This window comes from Macaca mulatta, chromosome 3 (genome assembly GCF_049350105.2).
Source record: "Macaca mulatta isolate MMU2019108-1 chromosome 3, T2T-MMU8v2.0, whole genome shotgun sequence".
Lineage (NCBI taxonomy): Eukaryota > Metazoa > Chordata > Mammalia > Primates > Cercopithecidae > Macaca > Macaca mulatta.
In genome coordinates this window covers 106582404-106597045 of record NC_133408.1, presented here as the reverse complement: position 1 = coordinate 106597045, position 14642 = coordinate 106582404, and the positions used below count along the sequence as shown (strand labels likewise).

The 14642-nt window shown below is 39.6% G+C and overlaps 1 protein-coding gene across 1 annotated transcript in view; it reads left to right on the top strand.

Annotated features, from left to right (window-relative positions):
- Nucleotides 1-14642, top strand: part of DNAH11 (dynein axonemal heavy chain 11) — a 373548-nt gene that overhangs the window by 175234 nt on the left and 183672 nt on the right. The window contains exons 43-45 of the mRNA XM_077996991.1: nucleotides 1100-1250; nucleotides 4048-4179; nucleotides 9095-9268. Coding sequence (XP_077853117.1) covers nucleotides 1100-1250; nucleotides 4048-4179; nucleotides 9095-9268 — 457 coding nt within the window. The remainder of the gene's footprint in view (nucleotides 1-1099; nucleotides 1251-4047; nucleotides 4180-9094; nucleotides 9269-14642) is intronic.

The following is a 14642-nucleotide window of genomic DNA, read 5'->3' as shown; positions in this document are numbered from 1 at the left end:
TCCTTTGTCCCCAGGCACTGACACCTGCTTTCCATCGTTCCGCAGTTCCCACTGTCACTACCACACAGAGACACTCTATCAGGTTACTCTTATGCAATTGGACTTCTACTGAAACCCATTTATCTTAGACCTGAAAAAGTTTTGACAGTTGACATTTTATAAATTTCATCAGAGTGTAACATAACTGACTGTTTAATAAACTCTATTGTGAAGCCTTGCGAAAAGTGAAAGGAGCTTTTTGTCAGATAATCATCTTGCCTTAATGTCTCCTGATGCTCAAAATGCAAGGTGTAGCTGAAATTGACCTGTGGTCATACTGCTTCTCTGCTGACTGCTAAATGTATTTATTCCCCCTGCTTCATCCTTAATGAGAACTTTCTGAGGGATTATTTTTAGTTTAACATCATACATTTTTGCCCTGTAGACTACTATAGGTGCTACTAAGTCATGCTTTGTTTTACTGATAAGTATTATTTTACTAATACATTAAGGATATTTAATGTATCAAATTGATAACATTTTATGTTTCAGATTACACACACACACACACACACACAAGCATGAAACGCCGTATCAGAGCCACCTATTGGAAACTCATTTGCAGCTATCAGATTGGAGTTACATTTAGTCCACTGAAAAAGGAGGCACTTTGAAATAGCCCCTATGGAATTTTCATCTTTTTATTTGTAACTGATTTCTCATTACTAAATAATTGATGCCAAGATTAATCAAGAAAAATCACAAGCTGTTTTCATAAATAAGGCCTACACTATGGGAATAGTTTGAGCCCTTCAGGAAATGACACACTGCACTTCCTCATAAATGCTCAGTAATGGTCTACTTATATTCCATTATGTTTGGCTTCTAAGTGCTATTAGGAGTTTCTTTTACAGTCTTTTCATTAAGGTAAAATGGCCATTAAAACAAGTTTTTAAAGGACCATTTTAAAATATTTGCAGTTTGAGAAATAGAACGAACTCACTAAACGTGTCCCTGAATTGTTGCACCAAGCTGTGTTGAAGGAGGAAACTTTTGACTTAGTGAAATTCTGCTTTTCAAGCCTAGTGTTCAATAAAAGCTTTTCTGTGTTCCTTTTCAGGTATGTGGCCAGTTGGATAGACAGAAGGCGGCATCAATCAGAAAAGGCCAATTTGACTATTCTTTTTGATAAATATGTCCCCGCATGCTTGGATAAGCTGAGAACAAGCTTTAAAACCATCACTTCAATTCCTGAGAGTAGCCTGGTGCAGGTTTGTCTTCGGTTACACCATTTAACATTCCAGTCCTGATGCGGTAGTGTTTGTTGATCAAGGCAACAGAAGTTCTTGCTTGCCCAAGAAAATGGGAAGATTTCTGGAACTGTTAGATTGCCCCAACCCTCCAGCCCCTGCCCCCGCCCCCCATGTTCTCTGGAGCTTTTTGCAAACCTCTATCACATTCTGTTAGCGTTTGAGTTTGTGCTGTCCTCCTTTTCACAATCTTGTGAATGAAGGTTGGAACCAGGTTTTATTGATTTTTTTTTAATATCCCCAGATAGCTCTTAGCACATAGTAGGTGCCAGATATGTGTTTGTTGAACCATTGTGTTCCTTTCCAGTGTCTTTGCACAGAATTAGAACAACAAAGTTTCAATAGCTTTATTTATTTTTCTGGTTCCTAAGTAACTTGCCCAGAGAAGGTGCTCAGTATGTTTTCTGAATAAAATAAACTTGTGCAATTAAAGATGCCAGCCCGTGAGTAAGAGAAAGCCTCTGAATTCTACCACCTAGGTGCCACCGCTCACAGACCTCCCCCTCCCAAAAATATTCATGGAGGCGTGTCAGTCTGGATGAAGAGTTCATAATATCCCAGGGATATATTTTTTCTCATCTTCATCTTGAGACAGATGGTAAGAGTGAAGGGCACACATGATAGGTTGTCATGGAAGCCAATGAAAATAATTCACAGCACACAGAAATGAAGGCTGTGATCTTAATCTCAGCATGAAGAGAAACTATCCCCAGCCCTTACAAGCAAAAAACTTCATGAAAGGTTTACAATTTGAAAACCCCCCACACCCCTTTTTTCCTATAGGAGCAAAATTGCTTTCTAAGTGCTTTGTTACCATTAAGTGAGTGCCTTACCAAATTTGTTTGATGCAAAATTAGACATAGTCACAAGCATAATAAGAGAAAGTTCAGGTTTTTTGATAATTCACACACCAATTAAATAAACGATAGTCTTCAACAGAAATTATCTGAGGTATAATTTATTTCTGAAAGCAGGTCTGAATTTATTCATTATGAATTAATTATGTAGTTAGCCTAATTAGACTTCCTCTGGTGTAATACTTGCAAAAAAGCATGATCGTGTTCTTTCTCAAGTTGACTTATGTATTTGTGTGATTCTCTGTGGTGTGAACTTTTCCATTCAAGAGTAGTGTGAAAATAGGTCAGTAGGAATTAATATGACTTCTGCTCTACTTCTTTATTTCACTGTATTCAGAAATGGCATTTAATTTTTAGCTCCTTTTAAGCTGTTGTTTTATAGAGTAATTTCTCTTCTGTGGTTACTAATAAATATGGGAATTTGAGACAGAGATGAATGTAAGAAGATAGTAACCTGAAATGGCTATCTTGAGAAATTAATGCACTCTGTTTTCGGATGTATGATGCCTCTTTAAATTTGGTAAGGTGTATTAACTCTTTCAGATTGTGCATTAAAGTGTGTTAAGTGCTGACACAGAACTCAAAATGTTTCTCAAGTACTGTGGGAGAAAATAGAAGAAACATGGCCTTATTCATGTGCTCATCTCAGCAGATAGCGTCACGTTGAGAGCCTTCAGTCTTTTTTGTTTTGATTTCAACAGTTCCTTAGAACAACATGGCTTCTACTAAAAAGTAACAAAGCCTCAGTTTTACACTGTGTTTCTTAATAGCAAATTGGTGGGTTTTATTCTATTAAAAGATTATTTCAAATTGGCAAATGTGGCACAACGTGAAATAATAGAAATCAAGAAAGAAGATTTAAAAATGTAGTAAGTGCTCAACAATTTAAATGAAAAGTATTTCCCCATCTTTTGTGGCGAGGAAGGAAAGGCACATACACGGTGCTGACCTGATTTGTGATAGCTTGCGTTGCTGTGTGTATAACAGAGATGAAAATCTATCTTTGCCTGCAAAAACTGGGGGAAGAGTCTCTTGAGTTTTTAGGATCTGTAACAGTGCTAATTAATGACAACTTTCTGTGCTTTAGAGAACTAGCCCCCAAACCTGTTCATTACTGGTTATTATTTCACATGGTGAAGTCCCCTGCAGCGGCCGCATTCCCCTCGTTGCTGACGCAACTGCCCTAAGCATGGGCTAGGTCTATTAGGACCGCCCAGCACGTTGCCATTTCACCTGGAGGGTATGAACATGTGCCTGAGTTCCTGAACAGCATTTCTTTCAAGGTTAAATTTAGTTCGGTGTCCAAAAAACTGCCACAGGCCTAAGCTGCCAGTCCAACATTCTAAATTTATGACAACAGGTGGGGAAATGACTGCCAAAGCGCTTACCGAAAGAGGTTTATCTAAATGTCCAACAAGAAGGAAATAGTAAAATAAATGCCTGTTCATCCAATGGAATCTTCTGCATCCATTCCAGTGATGGTGTAGAGCAACACTTATTGATAAGGAAAGATGTCTTCAGTTTTTAGTCGAGGAAGTGGATTATAGAATACTATTTAGAAAATGGTTTCCTATGTATAAAAAAGTGAATACAGATATATGCCCCTTTTTTTTTGCTTACATGTGATTTTGGTTTGTATACTGATTATTAACTGGAATGTTTAAATTTTTATTTTTAAAAAATAGTTTGTTATTACCTAGATCATTTTGGTTGAAAGTGACAAGTTTTCTACTGTTAACTTAGACACCTAAGGTGGTAATTTTTGTCTCTCCCAATGTAGCAAATCACAGTTGGGAAACGATGTACTCTCTTAAGGATAAAGTGGAGTTGTAAAAATATTCTTTGAACTTACTCCACTATTTGAAAGATGTTGCCTTATTTGACTATTTCTTTTTCTTTAGACTATATGTGTTCTTTTGGAGTGCTTGCTAACTCCTGAAAATGTGCCTTCTGACAGTCCAAAAGAAGTTTATGAAGTCTATTTTGTATTTGCTTGTATCTGGGCTTTTGGAGGCACCCTGCTACAAGATCAGGTATGTTTAGAAGTAGTTTACAGGACCAGTTTCCAGTCTTGTGTGGGACAGGGTCAGGGGGAGGTTAAAATATGTGATCCATACCTTTTTGTTATGTTATAGGTCTATACTACTTGCCCTGTTCTCTCCTAAGTCTGTGCATTCTCTAGGTAGTCCCATCCCTGATGGTTCTAACCCCAGCTGACAATGCCAAATCCATACCCTCCAGCCTGGCTGTGTCTTCTGAACTGAAAGTTCTGTGTTCCAGCTGCCTCTGGGGCTTCACCTCCAGCATGCTCTTCTACAAGAAATCCCACTCAGTGTGCCTGAGACAGACCGTCTCCTCTGCCCCATACTCCAACTTGCCCCTGCTCTTCCTTCTTTTCTTTTGCTCAGTGGTACATTCTTCCCGGTAGCTCCAGTTAAAAACGTGGGAGACATCACTCTTCCTGATTTCTGTGTCCTGTGATCTCAGACCCTTTTCAGTTGCACCTGTAAAATAGCTGCCAACCCTGTTCCCTCTTCTCCATCCCTGCAGCCTAAATTCAGGGGCAATGCATCTTTAGATTGCCCTGGCTATCATAGTGTCTTAGTAGCTCAGATCGCCATAACAAAATACCACAAATTGGGTGGCTGAAGCAATAGAAATTTATTTCTCACAGTTCTGGGGACTAAAAGTCCAAGATTATGGTGTCAGCATGGTTGAGTTCCAGCAGGGACTCTCTTCCCACCTTTCAGACCCCCACTTTCCCGCTGTGTCCCCATGTGACAGAGAGAGAAAGACATACTGGTTTCTCTTTTGACGAGGATACTAAACCCATCATGAGAACCCTATATTCATGACATCGTCTAAATCTAATTATGTCTCAAGGCCGCACCACCAAATACCATCACACTGAGGGGTAGGGCTTCAAAATATGGATTTGGGGGTAGGACATGGAGGGGGCACAATTCGGTTGTAGCATACGATAACCTTCAAATTGGTCTCCCTGTCTCCAGTCCCTCTTGCTTCTAACCAGTCTCACACACTATTCCCAGGATAGTCATTTGTGAACCATAGTCAACCCTGGGCCAATTTCTTTATCACTGGTCTTTTTTTTTTTTTTTTTTTAGCTGAAAGTGAAATATTCATGCCTGTACAGATTGCTTGCATAGCCCTTTTGTGGCTTCTGATTAACACTTGAGACAAACATTTGCACCAGCACACATATCCCACGAACTGCTTAGGCCTACCAAAGTGCAAAGTGGGAATTATTCAACTTTAGAAATTTGCAGATCTAATTGCCACCATGTACCTCTATGTGTAATTTTTCTCCTGTGATCTTTACCCTGATTCTTCAAGCTATCCTCATTGCACAAGTAAAGTAAAGCTCACAGGGGCAAAGTAACTTGTCCAAAGTCACACTGATGGGAAATGGCAACATCAGGATTCCCACCTGAGTTTCTTTCTCCAAAAGCCACACCTTCCATGGTACCTCAGGGCCTCTCATGGTTCATAGTGCTTCTATGGGTGCCCCTGAATTTTTACACGAAAAATAGGTAACACATTTTCCAGGCTTCCTCGCTCTTTCCAGGTGTAAATGGGGTATTTACACTGAAAGGCATCACAGCCAAGAGTGACCTATATTGCTGTTGGTTTGCTCACTGTAGATCAGAAAATAAATGGTTGATATAATCTGTTGGCCAGTTCCACTTCTCGCCACTAAGTTACCATAACTCGTGCCTATTATTATAATAATATATTTGGAATTCACTTGGCCTCCTAGATCTTATTTCAGCCATTCTCAGAAGCCAGATTCCTTCTGTAATTTCCAAGTGCTCTCTAAAGATTAGCAGCCGATACTATGTGAGTGAGAGTCAAGTGTTCGTGTCAGGGACTTCATGTGTCTTTCTCAGAGGCACAGTTTACAACATGTGTGGGTTTCTTGTTTATGGAAGCCACATGCAGACAATAGGCAACCCTCCTCATCCACCAGATATTTCTTTCAATATTTACCACAAGTTTTCTCGCTTTCTAGGACTATAAAATCAGTGGGATGTTGACAGCGGACATCTTCCCCCTCCTGCTCATAACCCCTCACCTCCCTCCCAGCTGACCCTCTTTTAATCTTTCCAATTTCCAGATGTATCAGCCTTCCCCCCCCTAGTTATATAAGCTGGAAGCTGGATATCACTGGCACCTTCCTTTCTGTAATTAATAGTCAACATGAGCAGCAGCAGCAGCTTAAAATTTTCAAAAGGGCTCTAACTACAAAGCATTCAAAAACAGGCCATGATGTTGGCAATATGCGTGAAACAGACACAAGAAATGTTCTCAGGATAGCCACTTGGTAGCTTAACAAACTGAGTGCCTAATATGTGTCAGGGAATATGCTTAGAGCTTTTCATAGGGTACCTCATTTAATCTTCAAAAACAATAAAACCCTATATGGATTGGTACAACTATTCTTTTACAAATAAGGAACTGAAGCTTAGAAAGGTATATTAATCTGCTTCCAAGTACAAAGCTAACCCATGCCTCAGCCAGGTTCAAACAGCAGCTGACTGACTTAGGACCTGTGTTCTTTAGTCGTTGCAGCCAACCTCCAAAACGAGTTTCAATTCAAGCTCATCTGAACTCCCATAAACCGCCATCATTTCTCACGTGGCTTCTGAAGTAGCCTCCTCACTGGGCTTTCTGTTTCTACATTTGTTCTGATAATTCATCATCCACTCAGCAGTCAGGGTGATTTTTTGAAATGCACATGAAATCATATTATACACTCCAGAGTTGAAAACACTTGAATGGCTGCTTATTGCCTTTAAGATAACATTTCAAATTTTAATTCTGTTTATAAGGCCTCTGAATCTAGCCCTGCTTAGCTCTTCCTGTTTCTTCTTCTGCCACTCCCTCCCCCACTCCCCGCCCTCCCCCGCCGCCTGCCCGCCCGCCAGCTACGGGGTCCAGTTTCTTGTACACACCAAGTTCTTTCATCCCACAGGAATTTTGTACGTGCTGGACTCTTCCTGAAATGGCACTTAAAGATGACTTCCCTGAGCATCCAATTAAAATACATTGCCTCTGTTACTCTCACTTATAGCAAACCACTTTCAAGGCAACTGTTGATTTCTGCATTTGTTGACTTAGCCTCAGCTGGATGACACATCTTCATATTCTTCCCCTCTATCTTCCCCATAAACTCCGTGAGAGGAGAGACCCTGTTTGTTTTCTTTTCTACTTTAGAACAAATGCACTTTAGTTGAATGAATTAATGAATGAAAGATTTGTCACCAAAATCATTTTGCCTATGTAGTGGTTAGGTGAAGCAAAGTTTGATGTAAAAGTCTGCCTACAGAGAATGGTGCCAGATAAGTGATATCATCTGAACTGTCCTGGCTCAAGACCAACTTTTATAGGGTGAAGAAATGTCTTCTGCCACCAATCTGAAAATAATTTAAATGAACCTAAATGCATAACTCATGCATGGGGTGGTAGAAGGATGTTCTCAGCTGGTTTGGAAGATGGTGGGGCAAGTTGTCCCTGTGAACACTGATCACCCCCCCTGCCCAGTTTATAGGCCATAATCCATGACATAGGGACATCAAAGTAAAAGCAGGTTTAAAAACTTCTCTGGGGAAAAATCACAGTTGAAGTCATAGATAAAAATGAGATTGCTGAAAGCAGTAGACACACACAGTATTTTTAAAAGTTCATCAAACTCACTTTGTCAGGTCATGCTATGGATATAGGATACACTGGGCCAGGTCTCCTGTGGATATAAGAGGCACTGAGCCAGGTCATCCTATGAATACAAGAGTCACTGGGGCAGGTCATCTGTGCATATGGGAGTAACTGGGCCAGGTCATCTGTGGATATGGGAGTAACTGGGCCAGGTCTTCTGTGGATGGATAGAGGTGTCACTGGACCAGGTCATCATGTGGCTATGGCAGTGACTGGTCAGATCATCCTATGGATATAGGAGTCACTGGGCCAGATTATCCTGTGGATATAGGAGTCACTGGGTCAGGTCATCCTGTGGACATGGGCATCACTGGGGCAGGTCATCCTCTGGACATGAGCATCACTGGGCCAGGTCATCCTCTGGACATGGGCATCACTGGGCCAGGTCATCCTGTTGATATAGAAGGGTTTTTCTAGTTGTTGCACACAGTTGTCCTCCTCTTTATTTTCCAAACCCTAATCTAGCAGTAAATGACTTCTATCTATACTCATATTAAAACAAGCACCTCCCAGTAAAGAGAGTCTGTTCCTTGCTACTATAAATCTCTCTGGAGGCTGAAAGTTGGTCCCTATGCAGTTTTCAACTACAACCCTTAGATCTGGTCTGGTGGGAAAACAGGTCCATGTGTTTCTCCATTCCTCCATCTCTCATGGCAGGGATTCCCAGGTTTAGAATTCCAGAGATCAACAGAGTTTCAATAATGATGTGTAGGAATGGTATAGAGTTGCCAGTTGTTTACTTTTCTAAGCCAGAGCATTTATAAAAATAACTATTTATCACCATAATTTTATAAGGGAAAATTATTTTATTATTGAAAGGGCCAGGAAAGCTATAAGCTCAGAACAAAGGACAGTATTTAAATCAAATAATGTTATTAATTTTTTAAAAGTACTCCATTCTTATTTTTCCCATTTTCCCATAAATTGTTGTGAACATTGGTAGAAGTGAACACCACTGTTCAATAGTGACTACCTAGCACAGGAATTTGCATAATATGTTGTCATTAGATTGAATAACCAACAGGTAATCTGGCATTCACCTAACTTTACCTTGCTTTTTAAGTTAATTATTTCACAAAATTTGTGCTTGATGGGTATATGGTAATTTTAGGCTTCTACTTCTATGATGATATTACTCATAATTTGTTTCTTGTTTTTTTTCATAGTTTTAATTACCTTTGAGTCTACAATAAGTATTTCTCTTGTTCTCCTTAGCTTTCTGATTATCAAGCTGACTTCAGCCGGTGGTGGCAGAAAGAGATGAAAGCAGTGAAATTTCCATCCCAGGGAACAATCTTTGATTATTATGTGGACCACAAAACGAAGAAATTATTGCCTTGGGCTGACAAAATTGCCCAATTTACTATGGATCCAGATGTGCCTCTGCAGGTAGGTGTGTGGAACATAGCAATTGTATTAGTCCATTTTCATATTGCTATATATATTTTTTAAAAACCCTGAAACTGGGTAATTTATAAAGAAAAGAGGTTTAATTGGCTCATGATTCCACAGGCTGCCCAGGAAGCATGATGCTGGCATCTGCTGGGCTTCTGGGAAGGCCTCAAGAGATCACAGGGGAAGGGGAAGCAGACACTTCACTTGGCCAAGGCGGGAACAAGAGAGAGTGAGGGGGCAGGTGCTGCACACTTTTAAATGACCAGATCTCATGAGAGTGAATTCACTATCATGAGAACAGTACCAAGACGGATGGTGCTAAACCATTTATGAGAAACCGCCCCCATGACCTAGTCACCCCCCGACCAGGCCCCAACTCCAACATTGTGGATTACAATTCAACATGAGATTTGGTGGGGTCACGGATCCAAACCATATCACCAATATTCAAGTGAAGTGTGCTGATGTGATCCCTTTAAAAAAAAAATCTTTTTTTTTCTTTCTTGCCTGATGAATAAGTTATTGTGTTAATATGCTCAGCATATGACATATATCACTGGGAGAGAAGAATCGCAGCTATAAGAATGCTTAGTGAGATGGCTGTTATATTTCTGCATCCTCTTTTTAAAAAATAGTACAACTTAAATCTGCAATAACTATAAAATATAAAGAAATAATTTGTTTATATTTTCCTAGAAACTTTGTGAGTTTGTAAACATTGAAGGCATATTTCTGTTCAGTGATTCTTACTTCTGAACTTATTATAAATTTCTTAGATAGCGCTTTTCACATATAACTTTCTTCTTATACCCTCCAGCTATCAAATGAATATGTTTAATCTCCTCTTCTCACTGAGTCACGTGACAGCTGATGATCCAAATGAAACTTTCTCTCTTCACTGTTTCTTTGCATAGATCACTCTTCTACATTTCCCTTAGATTCAGTTATTCTTTGATCATCTTATTCTGCCTCAATGTGTTTTCCTTTTCATTTTATTTCTTCCTTGAAATCATGTCATTCTGATTCATTTTGGAGCTTATTATTTTGGGAGTGCTGTATGAGTGGCATATAGGTGATTTCTGTGGCATTTATTAGGAGGCAGTTAGTGCCAAATAACAGAAAGCCCAGTGCATTCATTTCCTGGAGCTGCCATAACAAAAGACCAAAGACCAGGTGGCGTAAACAGTACAAACGTGTTTTTCTCTTAGTTCTAGAGGCTAGAAGTCCAAGATGGAGATACCAAGGGGTTTTGTTTCTCCTGCAGCCTCTCTCCTCAGTTTGCTGATAGGCATCTCTTGCTGTGACCTCACATAGCCTTTTCTCTTTGTGCACATTCATGGTCACTGTCTCCCTGTATGTCTAAATTTCCTCTTCTCCTAAGAACACCAGTCACATTGGATAAGGGCCTACCCTAATAACCTCATTTTAACTTAATTATCTCTTTTATAAGTCCTATTCCCAAATACAGTCACATTCTGAGGTATGAGGGGTTGAGGCTTTAAGAGATTAATTTTGGAGGAGACATAATTCAGCCTGTAATAATGTGCCCTCTTGACTCCCAAAATTCAAGTCCTACTAACATACAAAATACATTCACCCATTCCAACAGCCCAAAATTCTTTTTTTCGTTTCTTTCTTTTTTTTTTTTTTTTTTTTTTTTTTTTTTTTGAGACAGTCTCACTCTGTTGCCCAGGCTGGAGTACAATGGTGCAATCTTGGCTCACTGCAACCTCTGCCTCCCAGTTTCAAGCAGTTCACCTGCCTCAACCTCCCTAGTAGATGGGATTACAGGCACCCCACCACCATGCCCAGCTAATTTTTGTATTTTTAGTAGAGACAGGGTTTCACCAAGTTGGCCAGGCTGGTCTTGAACTCCTGACCTCAAGTGATCCACCCACCTTGGCTTCCCAAAGTGCTAGGATCACAGCCATGAGCCACCACACCCAGCCTACCAACAGCCCAGAATTCTTAATCCATTCCAGTATCAACTCTAAGTCCCAAATATAATCCAAGTATCATCTACATGATACACTTCATCTATCAATTCATGAAATAAATTGAGGTACAATTCATCCTGAGGCAAAATTCCTCTCTAGCTGTGAACTTACAAAACCAGAGAAGTTACCTGCTTGCAAAATACAGTGGTAGAACAGGCATAGGATAGACCTTTCCATTTGTAAAGGGAGAAATCAGAAGTCCAAAACTTAGCAGAGCAAATTCCTTTAGATTCTTAAGACTTTAGAATAATCTTCTTTGGCTCAATGCCCTATACCAGGGCCCACTGGGATGATGGCCCTGCCTCTGGACCCACTGAGGTGGCAGTGTTGCCCTTGAGAGCAGCCCCACCTCCATGGCCTTGGGCAGCAGCCCTGTCCCTGGGGCACCGGGCAGTAGCATCCTAGCTCACTGACAGAAGTGGTAACCCCACTCCCTGAAAGTGAGGGAGAAATAGCTTCATCTCCCTGATCTGTACCTTTTGGGCCAGTGATGGCATCAGTGGATGTTCTGCTGATCTCTGAATTGCCTTTGGAGTTACTTTCCCTTTTCTTGGAGGTTAATACACATTTGCAGCCAGGTTGCTAAATTGTCTTGTCCTGTAGAACCTAAGAAGTCTTACCTTCCTTCATTTTGTCCTGTTTCCATCCTCTTTACCCCAAGATGGCAATATTTCTGCTGGTATATCCACATCTGTATCTCTGACTTCTTTTGAAATAGCTGATTTTGTCTAAGAATTACACCCATAATTTCTTTATGGAGTCATCTTCTGGCCACACTTTGGCTGGCCACACTTTGGTGTTCTCTCCAGAATACACTTTCTCATGTTCTGCATATGGAGAAGCTGAGAATTTCCCAAATCTTTAAATTCTAGTTCCTTTCTGCTTAACAGTTACTTCTTCAATATATCTTTCACCTCTTTAATTTTGCCAGCAATAAGGAGAAACTAGGTCACACCTTCAACACTTTTCTTAGAAATCTCCTCAGTTAAGTACTTGAGCTAATCACTCACAGATTCTATCTTCCACAGAACACTAGAATGCAATTCAGCCATGTTCCTTGCCACTTTATGACAAGAATTGCTTTTCTGCCAGTGTCAAGTAGCATATTCCTTATTACCATCTGAGGCCTCACCAGAAGCCTCTTTAATGTTCATATTTCCATCAGCAATCTCTTCAATGCAATCTAGGCATTTTCTTGCCTGCGCCTTAAAACTATTCTATCCTGTTTTCTTATCCTGTTCCAAAGTCACTTCCACTTTTTTAGGTATCTGTTACAACAGCAGCCCACTTCTCAAAATCAAATCTGTATTAACCATGATGAGATACCACCTCACACCTGTTAGAATGTCTGTTATCAAAAAGACAAAAGATAACAAGTGTTGTCAAGAAAAATGAGAAAATGGAACCTTTGTACACTGTTGGTGAGAATATCAATTAGTACAGCCATTATGGAAAACAGTGTGGAGGTTCCTCAAATTAAAAATTGAGCTACCGTATAATCTAGCAATCCCACTTCTGGATGTATATCCTAAGGAAACAAAATATCTGCACTCACATATTTACTGCAGCAGTATTCACAATAGCCAAGATATGGAGTTAACCTAAGTGTCCATCAATGGATGAACGGACAAAAAAAATGAGGTTCATACACACAATGGCATATAGGTTGAGCATCTCTCATTCAAAAATCTAAAATGTTCCAAAATTGAAAACTTGGAGGGCTGACATGATGCTCAAAGAAAATGTTTATTGGAATAGTTTGCATTTCAGATTAGGAATGCTCAACCAGTAAGTACAATGCAAATATCCCAAAACCCCCAAAAATTGAAATCCAGAATACTTGTGATCACAAGCATTTCAGATAAGGAATATTCAACTTGTTCCATTCAGCCTTTACAAAGAAGGAAATCCTGTCCTTTGCAGCAACTTGGATGAACCTGGAGTACATTAAGTGAAATAAGTCAGACACAGACAAATAATGCATGATCTCGCTTATTTGTGAAATTTTAAAAGTTGAACTCATAGAAGTGGAGAGTGGTATGGTGGCTACCAGGGGCTGGAGTTAGGAGGTTGGGGAGATGTTGGTCAAAGAATACAAAATTTCAGTTAGACAGGAGAAATAAGTTCAAGAGATTTGTTGTACATGGTGACTATAGTTAATAACAATGTATAGTATTTGTAAAAAGCCATTAAGAGAAAAAATTGTAAGTATTCTTCCCATAAAAAATAAGCACGTGGGGCTGGGTACGGTGGCTCACACCTGTAATCCCAGCACTTTGAGAGGCTGAGGCAGGTGGATCACCTGAGGTCAGGAGTTCAAGACCAACCTGGCCAACATGGCGAAACCCCGTCTCTACTAAAAATACAAAAAATAGCTGGGCGTGGTGGCATGTGCCTGTAATCCCAGCTACATGGGAGGCTGAGGCAGGATAATTGCTTGAACCTGGGAGACAGAGGTTACAGTGAGCCAAGATTGCACCATTGCACTCCAGCCTGGGCAACAAGGGTGAAAATATCTCCGGGAAAAAAAAAAAAAAAAAAAAAAAACTATGTGAATTGTAAGTGTATGTTAATTTGCTGGATTTAGCCATTTTACAATGTATACATATTTCAAAGTATCACATTATACACAATAAATATATATAATTTTGTCAATTAAAAATTAACTTTTTTTAAAACAAAAAGCATATTTTAGCTCTGTGATCCAAAAAAATTAATTATAGTTGTAACCTAGAGAAACCCAACCACACATACAAAGATGATCATGGTCATGTTGTTCCTGACAACCACCAAAAAAAGGAAAATTGAAAAACTAAGTTGTAATGTATTAGTAGAATGGAAATCTACACAGCAGTAAGCAAAATTACCTAGACCTAGATACACCAATATGAGCATATCTCAAAAGTATAATGTTGATTGAAAAAAGCAAACTACAGAATAATCTGTATATTCTGAAACTGGTTGCGTAAATTTACAAATAAAAATTCAAACAAACAAGCAAATCTGTACAGTAGTCCCTCACTTATCCATGGCTTGGCTTTCTGAGGTTTTGGCTACCTGTGGTCAACAGTGGTCCAAAAATATTCAATGGAATATTCCAAAGATAAGCAATTTATAAGTTAAATTGCACACTGATCTGAGTAGCAGAATGAAATCTCGTGCCACCCCACTTCATCCCACCCAGGATGGTAACCATCCCTTCATCCAGCTGTCTTGGTGACCAGGTCGATTATTGTGTATTGCAGTGCTTGTGTTCAAGTAACCCTTCTTTTACATAATAATGACCCAAAGTGCAAGAATAGTGCTGCTGACAGAATTGTTCTATTTTATTATTGTTAATATCTTAGTGTACCTCATTTATAAATTAAACT